This window comes from Geotrypetes seraphini, chromosome 3, assembly GCF_902459505.1.
Source record: "Geotrypetes seraphini chromosome 3, aGeoSer1.1, whole genome shotgun sequence".
NCBI classification, from domain to species: Eukaryota; Metazoa; Chordata; class Amphibia; order Gymnophiona; family Dermophiidae; genus Geotrypetes; species Geotrypetes seraphini.
In genome coordinates this window covers 79,837,517-79,858,326 of record NC_047086.1, presented here as the reverse complement: position 1 = coordinate 79,858,326, position 20,810 = coordinate 79,837,517, and the positions used below count along the sequence as shown (strand labels likewise).

At 45.5% G+C, this 20,810-nt stretch overlaps 1 protein-coding gene across 2 annotated transcripts in view; it reads left to right on the top strand.

Annotated features, from left to right (window-relative positions):
• The window catches only part of PXDN (peroxidasin), a 419,029-nt gene that overhangs the window by 122,577 nt on the left and 275,642 nt on the right, over window positions 1-20,810 (top strand). For both annotated transcript variants that reach the window (XM_033936817.1, XM_033936816.1), the window contains exon 3: window positions 3,959-4,030. In XM_033936817.1, the coding sequence (XP_033792708.1) occupies window positions 3,959-4,030 (72 nt within the window). The remainder of the gene's footprint in view (window positions 1-3,958; window positions 4,031-20,810) is intronic.

The following is a 20,810-nucleotide window of genomic DNA, read 5'->3' as shown; positions in this document are numbered from 1 at the left end:
AGAATGACACGGTGAAAAAATTGGTCCCCGTCACCGCCCCGTCCCCGTCTCACCATCCCCGTCACCGCCCCGTCCCCGTCTCACCATCCCCGTCACCGCCCCGTCCCCGTCTCACCATCCTCTTCACCGCCCCGTCACCGCCACTGCCACCCCATTCACCGCCCCGTCACCGCCACTGCAATCCCATTCACTTTTCTTTATTTACGTATAAAGGAAACATTCTTTAAAACTTTAAAACTTAGTTAAATATTAGTTAATAACTATACAAAAACAAAACACGCAGAGAAAAAATTAATTAATATAAATTCTCAAAACTGACACATTTTGATCACTAAATTTAAAATAGTTATTTTTCATACAGTTTTTCAATCACTAATCTTCCACCACCCCTGGGGCTAGCAATGCAAAAACAAACACGACATGTACTTTAAATGCTTACAAAGTCCCACCTCTTTACTAGAGATCTTACTGAGCTCCTTCAAACCCCCAAGCTCCCATCCCATACACCTCATTTGGGCCAAAAGGGTTTCCGAAAGTACTTTAGCCCAAAGAATGTAGGGCCTCCCTTTAGGTACAATTATTCCAAGGAACCCCAATGGCCAAAATTAGAACCCATGAAGGGACACAGAGCGTAGAAGTCTGCTTGGTGTTCTCTTTAAGTCTCAACTACTGGAGTTGCCATTGAAGCATATTCTAATCTGTCTTGCCATACATGAGACACACACTGTAGAAATCTGCCTGACTTTGTTCTAATGTTCCAACTACTGAAATTGCTGTTGAAGCCCTATCTAACACATCCTAATCTGTCTTACCACACATGGAACAAAGACCATAGAAGTCTGTTCAACACTGGCCTTACTGTAGTTCCTCACAGCCAGAGTCGCTGTATAAGCAGTGCTGCAAGTCTCCCCTCCCCCCAGCGATCACGGCAGGAGGGCACCCAACCCCTCCTGTAGACCCCCCCAACGGCCCTCCCGACAATCGCAGCAGAAGGGTACCCAACCCCTCCTGCCGGTCCTCCCAATGGCCTCCCCTAAGATCGCCGGCAGGAGGGAACCCAACCCCTCCTGCTGGACCCCCCCCCCCAACGAACCCTCCCACCCCGGAACCCCCTTAGTCTTACTTTCCAAGACCGGACGGCTCCTCACACGTATGGCCAGCAGGCTTGCCTCCGTCCAAATGAGGCTGGCCCGCCCCTACCCTGCCCAACCCACAGGATCCTAGGGCCTGATTGGTCTAGGCACCTAAAGCCACTCCCACTATAGGAGGGGCCTTAGGTGCTTGGGCCAATCAGGCCCTAGGATCCTGTGGGTTAGGCAGGGGAGGGGAGGGGCGGGCCCGCCTCATTTGGACGGAGGCAGGCCTGCTGGCCAGACGAGCGAGGAGCTGTCCGGTCCAACTTGGAAAGTAAGACTAAGGGGGTTCCGGGGTGGGAGGGTTCGTTGGGGGGGGGGTCCAGCAGGAGGGGTTGGGTACCCTCCTGCCGGCGATCTTAGGGGAGGCCATTGGGAGGACCGGCAGGAGGGGTTGGGTACCCTTCTGCTGCGATTGGCAGGAAGGGTTGATCTGACAAATGAGGAGCACGGTGAAACACAGGTAAATAGCGGTTTCTAGAAGGGGGTACATTGGCCTGCGGGGACAAACCTGTTCACCGTTTCCGCGGTCGGTGAATGGCCTTGTCCCCGTCACCGCAGCGACTGCTAGTTTTCTTCCCCGTTTTCGGCGGTGACCCGCGGCTTAAATGCGGTGGCCGCGGGTAAACCGTCACCGTGTCATTCTCTACTTCAAAATAGGGAAATGCAAGGTCATGCATGTAGGGAAAAAGAACCCGATGTTCACTTACAAAATGGGGGGATCACCGCTAGGGGTGAGTAACCTTGAAAGAGACCTGGGAGTGATGGTAGACACATCATTGAAGGCGTCGATGCAGTGCGCCACAGCCTCAAGGAAGGCAAACAGAATGTTGGGCATCATTAAGAATGGTATCACGACCAGGACGAAGAAAGTCATCCTGCCACTGTATCGTGCAATGGTGCGCCTGCACCTGGAGTACTGTGTCCAGTACTGGTCGCTGTACCTCAAGAAGGACATGGCGGTACTTGAGAGAGTCCAGAGAAGAGCAACTAAGCTAATAAAGGGTATGGAAGACCTCTCATATAATGACAGACTGAAGAAGCAGGGGCTTTTCTCCCTGGAAAAGTGGAGACTTAGAGGAGACATGATAGAAACCTTCAATATCGTGAAGGGCATAGAAAGAGTAGACAGGGACAGATTTTTCAAATTATGGGGAACCACAAGTACAAGGGGGCACTCAGAGAAATTGAAAGGGGAAAGGTTTAGAACAAACGCCAGGAAGTTCTTTTTCACTCAGAGGGTGGTGGATACATGGAACGCGCTACCGGAGGATGTGATAAGCAGGAGCACGCTACAGGGCATCAAAGAGGGTCTGGACAGGTACCTGGAGGACAAAGGGATTGAGGGGTACAGATAGGAGTAGAGGTAGGTATTAGGGATAGGATTAGAGGCAGTTGCAAAATTAGTCAGGGACACTGTTCAGGCAATTAAGCCTGATGGGCCGCCGCGAGAGCGGACCACTGGGCAGGATGAACCTCTGGTCTGCCCCAGAGGAGGCAACTTCTTATGTTCTTATGACTGCCTGAGTTGGTATGTCGAGCTCTGTCTCTGGAAGTACTCATGTTCAGGCTATAATCCCACTTTTTTGATGCTGCCTGTAACTCCAAACTCTAACCCATTTATGGAATACCCATGTCTATTTTGTCACTCTCTCTGTAGTTCCCTGCCCCAATTGTCCTAAGAACATAAGAATTGCTGCTGCTGGGTCAGACCAGTGGTTCATTGTGCCCAGCAATCTGCTCATGCGGCGGCCCTTAGGTCAAAGACCAGTGTCCAAGTCTAGCCTTATCTGCATATGTTCTGGTCCAGCAGGAACTTATCTAACCTTTTTCTTGAATCCCTGAAGGGTACTTTCCCCTATAACAGCCTCTGGAAGAGCGTTCCAGATTTCTACCACTCTGGGTGAAGAAGAACTTCCTTGCATTTGTACGGAATCCATCCCCTTTTAACTTTAGCGAGTGCCCTCTCATTCCTGTTTGTCTGTCTGATTAGATTGTAAATTCTGTTGAGCAGGGATTATCTCTTCATGGTTAATGAAATGTACAGTGCTGTGTGCATTTGGCAGCACTATAGAAATAAGTAGTAGAGTAGGGTGGGAGACGGGGACAGCTTATGTTTTGTAATGTGAGAAAAAACCATTATCTTTGTTAAAACATTTTGACACCCACCAGACAGGATTTATCATTTTGATCTCAAATTTCTTGCATTCCTGGGTTGTCATAAAATTTATTTTTAATATCCTCATCATAAAATCATTGATGCAATGTTCTGGTTTTCTGAAATGTTGTCCCACAAAGTTGATATCCTGATTGGCATTACAATTTTTAATATGATATCTGTGTAAATTAATCCTAGTCTTTAGCATCTGGCTTATTTCTCCAATGTAGCAACCTTCTCTACACTTTTTGCATGTGAAGGATCCCCTTGTGCTGAATGTTTTTCCCATGTGGGTGCCTGTGGGGTCTTGTGAAATATTTTGGCATAATTTAGAATTTTTGGGAGGAAAGATTGAAAAAATGTAAATGAATCATTACTTTCAATGAGTTCTGGGAGACCAAGTATTCTTAGGTTTGTTTATATGTGGTATTCAAAGCTAGATAAATGCAAAAATAATTCAAAGGCAAATAGAGGAAATAGTACCTCATACTGAAACCTCCTAGGAAGTGTCAACAAGATGATAAAATTTTGACTTTTGTGAATTGTCAGCAATGAAATTTCTTTTTCTGTCAGTACCTAGCATGAAACTTGTTTAAAATGTCAATTTGATTGACTACTCTGGAGCCAATATACTTTTGCTCTTTAAAAACTGTTTTTCTTTTTGCAGGCTTTTGAACAACAATCAGATTAAGAGAATACCAAGTGGAGTATTTGAAGACCTTGAAAATCTAAAATATCTGTGAGTCAGTTTGATCTTATGCAACACTTAATTAAGACTGAAATGCAATAAAGATGTCTTGGAATGTTCAGATGTTTTCTTTTGAAAGGGATTTGTCATTTAGGAGAAACATGTTTTCACCTAAATTAACATGTATAATGTTTCTGGAAGCAACTTTTTGTGGTATTTGAATCTACCATCAAATTAGGAATAGTTTATAAGAATAAAACTGCATCAATTTTTAACTTATAACCATATTTATAAAGGTGTCAACTATAAGCATGTCACAGTGAATATGTGGTGGAATATAAAGAAGTGTTCCACAACAAGACAGACAGGAATGGTTGTATGTTTGGCATTCAGCTCAGCATACGTCTCAAAAAAGGTCAACATTTGATTAAAAACTATTCAGGTTGGTTCCAGTGAGTTTTGTGATATGGGAGTTGTAGGCTTGTATGTCTGCAGCAACAAGAAATTGGACATCCTAATAGGTTGTGATGCTCTTTACTGAACCAATCAAGTAGATGCAGTTTGATAATTTTGAAGATCACAATAGGTCCCTTCATGTGGAGAAGCTCCTGCACTAGTACGCTACATTTAACACTAGCAGATCACACAAACTTAGTGGTACAAAAATGCTTTTTTACATTGTGGAAATTAAGAACCATAAAAAAATATTTTGATCCTTTATCGTTCAGATTATTGGTGCAGGCATTAGTTTTATCTATTTTAGACTATTGTAACATCATCTATTTAGGAGCACCCAAAAAAATTCTAAGGAGGTTGTAGTAGGCGAGAGCACAGTAAAGGGGTTTAAGGAAGGTTTGGATAGGTACCTAAAGGATAAAGGGATTGAGGGGTACAGATAGAAGCAGAGGTAGGTTATAGAAGTAGAGGTAGATTATAAAGGTCAAGAATTCACTTCACAGGTCAAGGACCTGGTGGGCCGCCGCGGGAGCGGGCCGCTGGGCGAGATGGACCTCCGGTCTGACCCAGTGGAGGCAACTTCTTATGTTCTTCTTATGAAATTAAGGATAATTCAGAATACAGCTGTTCGATTGACTTTTGGTTTAAAAAAGAACCATATTAGTCCATATTATTGTTTACTTCATTGGCTGCCTTTGGAGGCAAGAATATTATTCAACTTTTCCTGTATCTGCTTTAAGATGATATCAGGATTGTCTCCATCTTACCTTTTTCCTCATTTTGTGTTGCATAGACCATCAAGAAAAACTAGAAACTTCTACTTATTTGCTTATCCAAAAATTAATGGGTGTAGATATAAGACCTTCTTAAATAGGTCCCTATTTAAGGGACCCTATTTAAATAGGACCCTAGCATTTCAAACTGGTAGGCAACAATCTTGGTTAGGTAAATGTATTTAACAAGCTATGTTATCCTATTGCATTTTCGGAAATTAATTAAGACCACTTTGTTGGATAAGTTTATTACTTAGGGCTCCTTTTACAAAGGTGCACTAGCGTTTTTAGCTTACGCACCGGATTAGCGTGTGCTACCTAAAAAACTACCGCCTGCTCAAGAAGAGGCGGTAGCGGCTAGCGCGCGTGGCATTTTAGCGCATGCTATTCCACGCGTTAAGGCCCTAACACACCTTTGTAAAAGGAGCCCTTAGTGAGTTTTATTATTGAAATTCTGTTTTACAAATATTTGTATTGTTTACTGTATTATTGTATTTCGCTGATTGTCCAGCTCTTTTTAGTGTAAACCGCCCTAGAACCTTTGGTTATGGCAGTATAAAGAATAAAGTTATATTCCCAGGACAAGCAGGCAGCATATTCTTAACGCCATGGGTGACGTCACCGACGGAGCCCTCGGTACGGACCTTTTAACTAGAAGTTTCTAGTTGGCCGCACCGCGCTAGTGCGCGAGTGCCTTCCGCCCGACGGAGGAAGTGCGTGGTCCCAGTTTTTTCGTTTCCGCGGAGCGAAGAAGACGCGTGTGTTTTTCAACGGCCGTTGAACTCACTTTTTTTTGCCTTCCCGCTCGCGAATTTTTTCTTATTTTAATTGTATTCACCTTCGGGTTTCTTTTCTTTTAGTTGCAAAAACAAAAAAAAAAAAAAAACTATTGATTTTTTCTATCTTTTTTCGTTTTGCCCCGGCGGGGCCTGTTGCCATTATCCAGGCCTCGGGATTCGATTTTGCGGAGGCTGTTTTCCCCTTCATGCCCCCGCAGGTCGGTTTCAAGAAGTGCCAGCGGTGTGCACGCCCGATCTCCCTCACTGACCCACACAATTGGTGTTTACAGTGTTTGGGGCCAGAGCATCGGGCGGACTCCTGCACCCGCTGTGCCACTCTTAAAAAGCGGACGCTTAAAAACCGAAAAATCCAACAAGATCTGTTGTTCGGCACCGGGTCGACCATGGATCCTCGACTTCGACAGCGGTACCACAGAAATCGGCACCGTCGGCTTCGACGACGCCCGACCCCACATCGGCGCCGCTGGCGCAAGGTAAGCCGGCTAAGAAGCCTACCCCTTCCCTCGAGCGCCCACCAGCCACAGTGGCGACACCGACCCTGCCGGCCTCGAGCCGAGCCCGAAAGCGCTCCGTCCCGATTTCGGTGAGTGCCTCATCATCGGCCTCCTCATCGCCGGGACGTAGAGCGGCACCTAAGGAACCGAAGAAAAAGAAAGCGGTTCCGGTGCCTCCCTTGGATGACCGAATTGCGGCCATCCTCCAGGGTCAACTGCAAGACCAGCTGAAACGTCAGCTCGAGCAACTGTTGCCTACTATCCTGGCACCGCTCCTTCCGGTACCAGACCGGCCCGAGCCCCGTACCGAGCCACCGGTGTCCACCCCATCGGTACCTATTAATACCTCCATGCCGATTCTCTCGGCCCAACATGCCACTGCGGATCCTCCTCGGGACCGAGCGGAGCACCATTCTTCCCGGGACCGAGACCGACGCCGGTCCTCTTCCCCCGGTACCGTTTCGGTACGCTCTGGAAATCTTTGTCCCAAGACTCACCATACCGACCCTTCCACCCCGGTGTCGCGTCATGCACACCCGGAGGTCCGGGACCCAGACTTGTGGGAAGAGTCTCCCCCCGGTACCGAGGAAGATCTCTCCTCCTCTGATGAGGATCCCTCAGCTCCTGATGCCACCCTCCAGGCCTGAGCAATCCTCCTTCTCAAAGTTTCTCAGGGAGATGTCTGCCGCCCTATCCCTCCCTCTGGAATCAGACTCCAAGAAATCCCAAGCCTTTCTAGAGGCTCTGGATTTTGAGCAACCTCCCAAGGAGTTTCTTAACTACCCGTGCACGACATCCTACGGGAGACTTTCTATAAAAATTGGGAAACCCCCTTACAGTACCTGGGGCCCCACGCAAGTTAGATAACCTTTATAGGGTTATCCCTATTCCAGGATTCGATAAGTCACAACTTCCCCATGAGTCCCTCCTGGTTGAATCCACCTTAAAGAAGAACTCAGGGCTCCAGTGTCTATGCCTCCACCCCTCCTGGCAGAGAGGGTAAAACCAATGGACAAGTTTGGCAAGAGGCTCTATCAGAATGCCATGTTGGCCAACAGGGCGAACAACTATTCCTTCCATTTTTCATTCTACATGAAACACTTGGTCCAGCAGTTGTCAGCCCTCCAGAAGTATCTCCCAGAGAGGAAGATCCCACTTTTTCAGCAACAAATCTCTGGTCTCCTCCAATTGAGAAAAGTTCCTGGTCCGCTCGATATATGATTCCTTCGAGCTTACCTCCCGTGCCTCTGCCATGGCTGTAGCCATGCGCCGCCTGGCCTGGCTGAGAGTCTCAGACTTGGACATTAATCACCAAGATCGTTAGCCAACGCCCCTTGTCTTGGGGATGAACTGTTTGGAGAGTCCCTGGATTCCACCACCCAAAAACTCTCTGCGCATGAAACTAGGTGGGACACCCTGATTAAACAAAAAAGAAGGCTCCGCCTACACGTCCTTACAGGCCTCAAACCTCATTACCAGCGCAGATTCTCAGCCAGACCACTCAACCCGCCTTCTCAACAGTCTCGGCGGCCACGGCAGCAACATCACCAGGACGCTGGCACGTTCTCAATCCACTCAAACTAACAAGCCTCTGCCTATCTGCTAAGCTGTCTCAGCCTTTTTGACTCTTCTCTCCAGGGCATAGCCAGTCTTCCACCTTCGTACCTCTCTCCACAACCAATCGGAGGTCGTCTCACCATTTTCTCCAGCGTTGGGAGGTCATCACATCGGACCAGTGGGGTCCTCAAACTCATCCACCACGGCTACTCTCTCAACTTCAGACTCTTCCACCGGACAACCCTCCCGTAGAGTCTGCTTCTCATTCATCTCAAATCCCCTCCTCCTGAGGGAGGTTCAATCCCTCCTTCTTCTCAATGCCATCGAAGAGTCCCTCCAGAAACAAAGGGGTCAGGGATTCTCTCCCGCTACTCTCCTGGTACCAAAAGACAGGAGACCTCCGTCCCATTCTCGATCTCAGGAACCTCAACAAACACCTCGTCAAGGAGAAGTTCAGAATGCTTTCCCTTGCCACGCTCTACCCTCTTCTCTCTCAACACGACTGGCTATGTTCCCTGGACCTCAAGGAGGCCTACACTCACATCTCCATCAATCAGACTTCTCTCGCGCTACCTGCGTTTTCCAGGTACACACCATCACTATCAGTACAAGGTGCTTCCCTTTGGCCTCGCCTCATCTCCCAGGGTATTCACCAAGTGCCTGATAGTGGTAGCGGCCTTCCTCCGGTCTCACAACCTCCAAGTGTTCCCCTACTTGGACGATTGGTTGGTGAAAGCAACCGTCGCCTCACCTTGTGCTACAGGCTACTCATCACACCATCTACTCTCCTCCATCTCTTGGGGTTCGAGATCAACTACCCCAAGTCGCATCTGCTTCCCACCCAGCGACTTCAATTCATCGGAGCTGTTCTGGACACCACTCTAATGAGGGCTTTTCTTCCCTCCGATCGTCAGTGGACCCTGCTCCATCTCTGTCGTCAGGTCCTCATGCATCCCACCATTCCTGCCCGACAAATGATGGTCCTCCTGGCCACATGGCATCGACAGTTCATGTCCTTCCTCTGGCACGCCTCCATCTCCGGACACCTCAATGGACTCTCGCCAACCAATGGTCACAAACGACGGATCTTCTTTCTCATCCCATCTCTGTGACATCATCTCTTCAGCAATCTCTCCAATGGTGGTTGAACTCCTCAATCTTTCCAGGGGTCTACTCTTTCATCTGCCCCCCTCACTCCATGACCATCACCACAGATGCCTCCCCCTATGCGTGGGGAGCCCATCTAGGGGATCTACGCACCCAGGGTCTTTGGACCCCACAAGAGCGTCAGCATCACATCAATTTCCTGGAACTCAGAGCCATGTTCTACGCTCTCAAAGCGTTCCAGCATCTTCTCTGCCCCCAGGTTCTTCTCCTGTGCACAGACAATCAAGTCGCCATGTACTACATAAACAAACAAGGCGGCACCGGATCTCGCCTCCTTTGCCTCGAGGCCCTACGCATCTGGACCTGGGCCACGGCCCGCAATCTTTTCCTCAAGGCGGTCTATATCCAGGGCGAACAGAAACTCCCTGGCCGACAATCATCAGCCGCATACTTCAACCTCACGAGTGGACACTGGATCCTCCAACACTCCACTCCATCTTTGCTCGATGGGCACTCCGCAGGTGGATCCTCTTTGCAGCTCCTCACAACCATCAGCTGCCCCAGTTTTGTTCCAGACTCTTCTCTCCTCATCGTCTGGCCCCGGATGCATTCCTGCTCGACTGGACGGATTGGTTCCTCTATGCCTTTCCTCCACTGCCTCTGATGTTGCGGACATAATTCAAACTCCGCAGGGACAGAGCCCACCGTGATTCTCATCGCCCCTCGGTGGCCTCGCCAACACTGGTTCTCCCTCCTGCTCCAGCTCATGCTCCAGGGAGCCCATTCCTCTTCCTGTGTTTCCTACTCTACTTACAACAGCAGCATCAATCTCTACTACATCCCAATTGTCTTCGCTCCACCTGACAGCTTGGTTTCTCTCGGGCTGACCTCTCCAGAGAATCTATCTCAGCCTGTCCGTCTCATTTTGGACGCCTCCAGGAAACCGGCCACCCTCCAATGTTACCATCAGAAGTGGACCAGGTTCTCCTCCTGGTGTCTGCGGCATCATCAGGATCCCACCTCTTTGGCGGTGGAATCTGTACTGGACCTATTTGCTCTCTCTGTCCAATGCTGGTCTCAAATCTACCTCCATCAGAGTCCACCTCAGTGCCATCACTGCATTTCACGAGCCTATCCTCGGAAAACCCCTCACGGCTCATCCTCTGGTTTCCCGGTTCATGAGAGGTCTCTTCAATGTCAAACCACCTCTGCAGCCTCCTCCTGTCGTCTGGGACCTGAATGTGGTTTTATCGGCTCTCATGAAACCTCCTTTTGAGCCTCTTGCCTCAACTTCGCTCAAATTCCTTACCTGGAAGGTGCTTTTCCTGATTGCCATCACCTCTGCCAGGAGGGTTTAGTGAGCTGCATGCACTGGTCGCTGATCCACCTTTCACTGTTTTTCACCATGACAAGGTGGTCCTGCGCACCCATCCTAAATTTCTTCCTAAGCGTGGTCTCAGCTTTTCACCTCAACCAGTCCATTGTGTTGCCTGTCTCTTTTTCCCCTAAGCCCCATTCCCATCCTGGGGAACAGGCGCTGCCACACGCTGGATTGTAAGCGTGCCCTAGCCTACTATCTTGAACCGTTACCAGGGCTCACCGCTCCTCTCCTCAGCTTTTTTTGTCTTTCGACCCTAACCGTATGGGTCATCCTGTCTCCAAACGGAACGCTTTCCAATGGCTTGCTGCCTGTATTGCGTTCTGCTATGCTCGGGCCGGTCTGTCACTGGAAGGTGCTGTCACGGCACACAGAGTCCGAGCTATGGCTGCTTCTGTGGCTTTCCTCCGCTCCACGCCCATCGAGGAATCGCAAGGCGGCCACTTGGTCCTCAGTTCACACGTTCACTACTCACTACTGTCTGGATGCCTTCTCCAGACGGGATGGACACTTCGGCCAATCTGTGTTACAAAATTTATTTTCCTAATGGCCAACCATCCCTCCTCCCTCTTTGTTAGCTTGGAGGTCACCCATGCGTTAAGAATATGCTGCCTGCTTGTCCTGGGATAAAGCACAGTTACTTACAGTAACAGGTGTTATCCAGGGACAGCAGGCAGATATTCTTACGTCCCACCCACCTCCCCGGGTTGGCTTCTTAGCTGGCTTATCCTAACTGGGGACCACGCACTCCTCCGTCGGGCGGGAAGGCACTCGCGCACGCGCGGTGCGGCCAACTAGAAACTTCTAGTTAAAAAGGTCCGTACCGAGGGCTCCGTCGGTGACGTCACCCATGCGTTAAGAATATCTGCCTGCTGTCCCTGGATAACACCTGTTACGGTAAGTAACTGTGCTTTATTATTATTATCTTTTCCTGGTGGTCAAAATAACAGTTCAGCCAAAATGTGGTAACCAAGGATAATTTATTGTAGTGCAGACATAAAAAATATAAACATATATGAAAACCTGACACAGACCATATTTCGCCCACACTAAAGGCTGCATTGGGAATTAGGAGAACTACAAAACAATAACAAAGTAAAATTAATAAAATCATAATAATAATAGACATAGTTAAAATCAAATTAAATGCAATTGTTTAAACATATATGTAAAAAAAAACCATAGGAGCTACAGATAAAAAAGGACTACCTAAAATATAAAATACATATAAAAACTACAACTGGAACATATGAACAGGCTTCTAAATATACTAAAAGGAAAGCTGTAATAAAAAAACCCAAAACGATTCTTAACCAGGCTAGCTGAGAAAAAAAGATTCTTAATCAGGCTGTTATCTGGGTTAAAAAGACAAAATGAGGGTGCATACCAGGTGGTGTGTAAAGGTTGCATCATCAACGGTACATAGATGAAAGCGCACGGGACAATCCCACAAGACAAAGGAGCTTAGACAAATGCGTGCAGGACGTTAGTGCGCCGGATTAAAAATTAAATTTAAAGCGCTCTGAGGGTGTGTAAGTGGGGATAACCCTCCCAGTTTACTTAGAAGTGTTGGCGCTGCCGTCGGGGGGTTCAGGGGGAGCCCCCCATTACAGAGGAAAGTGTAATTTTTCCCTGTTTAGGGAAAAATTAGTTTCCTCTCTAAGTGGTGGTGGTGGGGGGGCGTTTCCCCTCTGAATCCTCCAATGGCAGCGCCAACACTGCTAAGTAAAGTGGGGGGGGGGTTCTCCCCCCACACCCTTGGAGCACTTTAAATTTAACTTTTAATCCGGCGCACATTTGTCTGAGCTCCTTTCTCCGCACGCGATTGTCCGGCGTGCTTTAGTCCCATCACCATCACCAACCAGGTAAAGGCTAAAAGAAAATAATTAAATATTAAAAATAAAAACAGAGACGATCCTTCTAATATAAAACAAATATGAAAGTTAAACTTCACGCTTAGATTACTGCAATCTACTCCTAACTGGTATCCACAGTGTCGCCCTCTCCCCCTTGCAATCTGTGCAAAACTCTGCTGCACAACTCTTCTACCAGCCTTGCTATGCTCATGTCACCCCTCTCCTTAAGTCACTTCACTGGCTCCCTATGTGCCATCCCATACAGTTCAAGATCTTATTGCTGACCTTCAAGTGTGTGCTCATTCTTCTGCCCCTCAATATCTCTCTTCGCTTATCTCTCCTTATGCACCTCCCAGAGAACTCTGTTCCTCAGTTAAGTCACTCTAGCATTACCCTTCTCCTCCACTGCCAACTCCAGACTCTTGTTCCTTTCAGCTCGCTGTGCCCTATGCCCTGGAATAAATTACCCAAGTTTGTCCGTCAAGCCCTTCCCTTGTTTAAAAGCAGACTGAAACCAACCTTTTTTGATACTCCTTCTGCCCGCCAATCCAGCCTGCCGTTTTACCGTTTCCCTTAACTGTATCCATGATTTCCTGTGGTCTGTCTTACCTGTTTAGATTGTAAGCTCTTTCGATCAGGAACTGTTTCTTATTCTTTGTGACTCTGTGCAGCGCTGCGTGTGTCTGATAGCACTATAGAAATAATTAATAGTAGTAAATAGAATTCCTCCTTACCAACATAAAGTCAAAAGATGGCAGCACTTAGTAGTCTGTCTCTGCAGCAACCAGCAGCATAAGTGTCTGACCACAGATGCAGCAAGCTCTTTTAAGATGACTAAGAAGTCAAGGGGCACCAGAGCAACAAAAACTAAAATAAAAATTTTAAACAGCTGAGAAAGAACACCAAAGAGCCTTAAATTAGTGTTTAAAATGTCTTTAGGTGCTAAAAATTGCAAAGAAATGACCCATGGGAACCCAAACATAATCACAAAAATTGTAATAAAAAACAAGCTCAAAACCAAAATAAAAACAATATCCACTAACAGGGTATGCTTTGGGGAAACAGAATATCTAATTTATTGCTCAACACTAGCCCAGGAACATCGGGAAAAAAAAAATGTGTTTTAAAATTGTGATTAAAAACTGACCACCTAATTTGCTATAATAAACCTCAAACAGTCCCAAAGGACCAAAATAAGCTGTTTTAAAGACAGCAATTGAATTTCAGATTAAGCTAAAATATTTTGAGGTGCAAAAAAGTATAAAAAATGGCCTATGGGAACCCAAAACTATTTTAGAACATTGTGATGAAGAGGCTTTAAAACCAGATAAAAGCATATATTCTGACAGAGTGTGCTCTGGGGAGTCAGAAAATCTAATTTTTTAGCTAAAAAAAAAAAAAGCCAGGTAGCATTAGAAAAAAACAAAATGATCATCTCAATGAACCTCTCTCCCCTGAACCTTTTTTTTTTAAAGAATGTAAAAGTTCTTGAGGATAATATACCTCATTGGGAAGAAGTGATCAAATTGAGCAAAGGTCAGAAGAGAATATAATTATTTGAATCATAGGTTTTGGACTTACTACTACTAATTATTTTTTAGAGTGCTACTAGACGTATGCAGCGCTGTACAGAGTCACAGAGAAGCCAGTCCCTGCTTGAAAGAGCTTACAATCTAAGCAGACAAGACAAACAAGATGATTGGGATAAAGTTAGGGGGATGGTTTAATCTGCTGGCTAGGGTGGTGAGCAGTGGGCCCCAAAGAGGATTATATATTGAAGATTATATAACAAAAGGTGGGTTTCAGTCTGCTTTAAAACAAGGGAAGGGACACGACTACTATAGATACAAACATATCTTGATTTTTCAGAACATGCAAAGAAAAGGAGCAGAAGATTCGAGAGAACTGGATCAGGAACTGATGTTTTTGAAAGAGAAATATATTTGTTTTAATTTGCTTTAAGAGGATCTACAAGAAAAACTTTGAGCAATTTAAAGATTTAAGCTCTTATTAAATTTGAGAAAATTTCATAAGGATGACTTAATAGATTATAAAAAATGGTAATATATTGTGTAATACATGGCATAAAAATAAGAATAAACGAAGAAATCCTGTGTGGCGCAGTGGTTAAAGCTACAGCTCAGCACCTGGGATTGTGGGTTCAAATCCACACTGCTCCTTGTGACCCTGGGCAAGTCACTAAATTCACCCATTGCCCCAAGTACATTAGATAGCTTGTGAGCCAACTGGGACAGATGGGGAAAAAATGCTTGAGTGTCTGAATACAATTCATATAAACATGTTCTGAGCTCTCCTGGAGAATGGTATAGAAATTGAATGAATAAAGAAATAAAGAAATCCTGCAACCTTTGAGAGAAATAATGAGGTTCAGAAAAATAAATATCAAACAGATGTGAAAAATACTTTGAACATAGAGAAACAGACACAATAGATTCAGCTAAATAAGCAAACTAGTCCTACCACAATAAGAGAGAGGAAAAAAGATTTAGGAGTAACTGATGAGGTATTTGATGTGTCTGCTTCTCTTTGTGCCAGTCCCCTGCAGGGTGATTTAATAAGCAGGTTTTTCAGTTAGGATAACTATGAAAACACAGATCCACCATGAATACCTCTCATATAAATAATCAAAGGGCATTTGGTTACAATAGAATGAGGGATGTGGGCAGAAGGGGAGGGATTGTTATATTTATTTTAAAAACTTAGATCCCGCCACATCCACTGTTCTGAGCGGGTTAGATAGAAACATATATACTGTATTAAAATAGTGATAAACAATAAAACAGTTCTAAACAAGATGAGATACAATGCCCAGAAGTGGTAAAAAAAAAATAGGGTGTTTAATTTATCTTATAAGACATTAACTGAAACAGAAACTGCAATACTTAATAAAAGTCTCTCCTTTGTACCTACTCCCTCATATAACACCTTTAATGTCAGAGTGGCCTTATTCAGGTTTGTCTGTAAATTAAAGATCGATAATTTCGTATCTAAAACAGTGAGAAATACTGATACACTCATATCTATTGTGAAAAATGAAAGCAAATGACTCCCACCTAATAATGCCAACCCACTGATATTGGCATATGAAACTGTGATACTTAAACAGCACCGCTCGAAAGCCAGAATAATAACAGGATTTATTATATCATTAAGGAAGAAAGGACAGCTATCAATAGTTTGAGACAGGATAAAAGCATTATAATAAAAACAGCTGACAAAGGAGGGGCCATTGTTGTAATAGATAGTCATATATTTCTGAAATTAATAGAGAAGTAGAGGACACTTCATTCAAAAAAAAACCCCTAAACATAGAAACATAGACGATGACGGCAGAAAAGGGCCACAGCCCAACAAGTCTGCCCACTCTAATGACCCACCCCCTAAATTCTTTCCTGAAGTGATCCCACATGCTTATCCCATTTTCTCTTGAAGTACAGCGTGCTGCTGGCCTGAATTACCTGCAGTGGAAGACTATTCCAATGATCAACCACCCTCTCAGTGAAGAAGTACTTCCTGGTGTCACCATGAAATCTCCCACCCTTGAGTTTCAACGGATGTCCTCTTGTCGCCATAGATCCTTTATGAAAAAAGATATCCTCTTCTACCTCAATACGGCCCGTGAGATATTTGTACGTCTCAATCATATCTCCCCTCTCTCTACGCTCCTTGAGTGAGTATAGCTGCAACTTACCCAGCCTTTCCTCATATGGGAGATCCTTGAGTCCTGAGACCATCCTGGTGGCCATTCGCTGAACTGACTCCATTCTCTGCACATCTTTTTGATAATGCGGTCTCCAGAATTGTACACAATATTCCAGATGAGGTCTCACCAAGGATCTGTACAACGGCATTATAACTTCGGTCTTCCGGCTGACGAAACTTCTTTGGATACAACCCATCATTTGTCTAGCCTTGGATGAAGCTTTCTCCACTTGGTTGGCAGACTTCATGTCTTCGCTAATGATTACTCCCAAGTCCCGTTCTGCAGTAGTTGTTGCTAAGGTCTCACCATTTAGGGTGTAAGTTCTGCATGGATTTCTGTTGCCAAGGTGCATGACCTTACACTTTTTGGCATTAAAACTTAGTTGCCAAGTTGAGGACCAATGTTCCAGTAAGTGTAGGTCCTGCGTCATGCAGTCGGGTACTGAGCTGTTGCCTACTATGTTGCATAGTTTTGCGTCATCGGCGAATAATGCAATTTTCCCTCGAAGCCCTTGAGCCAGGTCCCTAACGAAGATATTAAACAGGATCGGACCTAAGACCAAACCCTGCGGCATACCACTGATCACTTCCGACGTTTAGGAGAGTGCCGTTCACCACCACCCTCTGAAGTCTACCACTGAGCCAATTTTTTACCCATGCAGTTAATGTTTCTCCTAATCCCATCGAACTCATCTTGCTCAATATGCTGCGGTGTGGGACACTATCAAAAGCCTTACTGAAGTCCAAGTATACGACATCCAGGGACTCCCCCATTTCCAGCTTTTTCTTTACCCAGTTGAAGAAGCTGATCAGATTGGATTGGCAGGACCTTCCCTTTGTAAATCCATGTTGATGGAGGTCTCGTAGATTCTCGTCATTCATGATCGTATCTAATTTGTGTTTAATTAGTGTTTCCATAATTTTACACACTATCGATGTGAGACATACTGGTCTGTAATTTTCAGCTTCAGTCCTGCAACTCTTTTTGTGGAGTGGAATGACGTTAGCTGTTTTCCAGTCCACTGGGACTCTTCCTGTACTCAGGGAAAGATTGAAGAGCATGGATAACGGTTCCGCTAGGACATCACTCAACTCTCTAAGCACCCTGGGATGTAGTTTGTCAGGTCCCATGGCTTTGTTCACTTTGAGCCTTGAAAGTTCGTAGTAGACGCTGCTGGACGTAAACTCAAAATCTCGAAACGGGTCTTCCGAGCTTTCCCTTGTCTGCAGCTGTGGGCTGGATCCCGGCGCCTCACAGGTAAAGACTAAGCAGAAGTATTCATTTAATAGTTCGGCTTTATCGGAGTCCGATTCCACATAGTTCCCATCTGATTTCTTAAGGTGCACAATCCCATCCGTATTCCTTTTTCTGTCACTGATATACCTGAAGAAGGATTTATCCCCTTTTTAATGTTCTCTGCCAGATTCTCTTCCATCCGGAGTTTGGCCTCTCTGACTGCTGTTTTGACAGTCAGTCTTTAAGAAAAAATTAAAGTTATACTTGAAATAGGTAAGGAAGGTCAGTATCTCACACAGAAAGAAACTGATATTTTATATGCCAAAAATCCAATCACTCTGTGCTCTATAAAATTCATGTCCCTCCCCTCCCCTCCTGGAAGACCTATCATATCCATTATTGAATCTGTATTTCCCCTTATTATCAGAAATTCCACTGGTTACCCGCAGAATCCAGAGTCCTCTTCAAGTTTGTTTGTTTTTGCTACAAAGCTGTCTTTGGGATTCTTCCAGCTTACCTAGTCTCCCAGTTCTCCCCCAACGAGTCCAACAAGAGCACTCGCAGAACAAACCTATTTAATTACCCCTCCTTGAAATCTTACCAATATAAAAAGTTTCTAGATAGAATGTTATCATTCCAGGCAGCTAGGCTGAACACATGGCTTGGAAAGCCCATACTTGAGGCCACTACATACGCAGACTTTAGAAAATCCCTGAAAACTCGACTATTTAACAAATTCTAAATTCCCATACCTCGCCATGACCCTTCCACCTCGCCATTTAATTCCAAGGCCCAAAACTAATTATACTTTCCACCTTGAATCTCATGTACTGACATAATGAATCTTTATTGTAACCCACTTGCACCCCATGTACTGATAAAACATATCTTTATTGTAACCCATGTACTGACTAAATGTATCTTTATGGTAACCCACCTGTATCCCATACACTGACAAAATGCACCTTGATAGTAAACCACTTGAATTGTAACCCACTTGCATCCCATGTACTGACAAAATATATCTTTACTGTAACCCACTTGTATCCCATGTACTGACAAAATGAATCTTTAATGTAAACCACTTGCATCCCATGTACTGACTAAACGTATCTTTATTGTAAACCGCTTCTATCCCATGTATTGTCAAATGTATCTTTATTGTAAACCGCTTCGAACTTCACGGTATAGCGGTATATAAGAAATAAATTATTATTATTATTATTATTATTAGAACCACTATCGATTTTCACAGACAAATTTCTTAGACCATTTCTACAGAACATCCCTTCATATATACGAGGTTCCGGAGACATGATTAACACCTTGAACATCATCACTTATAATGAAAATATGATTTTGGTAACTTGATGTTGAATCCCTTTACACCAATATCCCCCAAGAAGAGGTGATAGAGGTTATTAGAGGCATCAGCCACCATAGGGACTTTATGCTTAGAGTCTGTACTGAGTTCATTGTTGAATTGGCTACCATAGCATGGACAAAACTTTTTTGCTTTTAATGATGTTTATCAACAGATAAAAGATCCTGCAATGGGTGCCACTATGGCCCCATACATGGCTAATCTCTATATGGGACACTTTGAACATAAATACCTCATTACACATCAATATAGTAATTACTAGTATTTTAGCCCGTTACATTAACGGGTTTTAGAATATATGTCTGTGTGTCTTTATTTCTGTCTCTCTCTCCCTCCTGCTGTCTATCTCTCTCCCTGGCCCCCTTTGTCTGTCTGTCTTTCTGTGTCTCTCCCTGCCCATGTGTCTTTCTTCTTTTCTTTTTATCTGTCTCTCTCCCTGCCTCCTATGCAGCAGCATTTCTCTCCCACCACTTCCCTGTGCAGCAGCCACAGCAGGATCCCCTCCCCCTCCATTTCCCTCCCACCACACCACTTCCCTGTGCAGCAGCAGCGTTTCCCCTATGCCCCTTTCCCTTCTCGCGGTCTGGCCGGCTCCCTTAATCCCTTATCGCCCCCCCACCCCCTTCCCTTCCCTTCCCTTCCCGCAGTCCCGACTAACCTTCCGATTCCAGCAGCGTCTGCAGCACTCTACACACTGCTGCTTCGGGGCCTTCAGTAGAAGGCCCCAAAGCAGCGTGTGTAGAGTGCTGCAGATGCTGCTTGAATCATAAGGTTTCAGGACCTGCAGCCCTTGCCGGACCCGAAGCGAGCTCTGGGTTTTGTTTTGTTTTTACGCGGGCCCAGCCGGAGCAGGAGGAGAAGCCTGGGAGGCAGCAATTAAAGTCCGTTCCGGCCCCTGCCAGTTCACATCCTTGAGACTGCAAAAGCCGCCGCATCCGACAGGCTCCGCGCCGCTGCGCGCATGCGTACTCCTACCTGCGGGTCCCTACAGCTCACGGAAAATGGGAGCACGCAGATGGGAGTGCGCATGCGCGCTTAGGGCTTTATTATATTAGATGTTTCATTATGGAGTCAATATTTTGATGAAATTATGATTTGGGTAGATTCAGAAAAAAAGTCTTAAAGAATTTCATATCTGACTAAAAACTCTTGATAAAAATAAGTTTCAGATATATTATACTAGAAAATGTGTTCCTTTTCTGGATATTAACATTAGTGTTGTAAATTTACCACAAAATGCTGATAAACTGCACGTTGATATCTTTCGTAAGCAGACTGATGTTAACAAATACTTACAGTAAGACAGTTATCATAAGTCATTAAAGACAAATATACTATATAGCCAGTTTCTAAGATGAAAGAGATTGTGTTCTGAGCCTACATTGTTTCAGAAAAGATCTATTAAGATGACAAATCTATCTACTGCACTGAAAGAGGTTACTCTAAGACAGCACAGTGTTCTTCCTAGGGCCTTTTAGTCAGGTGCTCTGCCCGACTAATTTAGATGACCGCCCGGCTGTCATCCGATTGCGAATTCTGCTGTTGCCGCCGCTGCTCAAAATTAAAAAAACAAACAAACCATCGGCTTGGAGATTTCAGGCCTTAGCCCGTAGCAAACTCATGCTCCGGGGCTTTAATGTGTGTGTGCTGGCTTCCCTTCTCTCCCCTTCGAAACCGTAAGTTATGTCGGGTTGTGGGGGGGAAGATAAGGGAAGCCGGCACACACACGTTAGAGCCCGGGAGCATGAGTTCGCTACGAGCTAAGGCGGGAAACTTACAATTTGCTGCTCTTGCTGCCGGGTCCTGCCTACTTTCTGTTTCCGCAAAGGCAGGACCCGGCAGCACTTCTTTACAACATTGCTCCTTAGTTTTTATCAAGTGGTGCAGTGAGGGGCCATTGGCTGTGGTTACCACAGCCAGCACTTTACTGCTGCAGGCAGTAGCAGCAGGAGGACAATGGTGGCCTTATGTAATCAATGAGGCAAGCTCGGCGGTGGCGCTGTAATGCCTGCGGGAGGTGTGCGAGAATGTGGCAGCCGCCCTGGAGCCACTGCATTTCAGCGAAC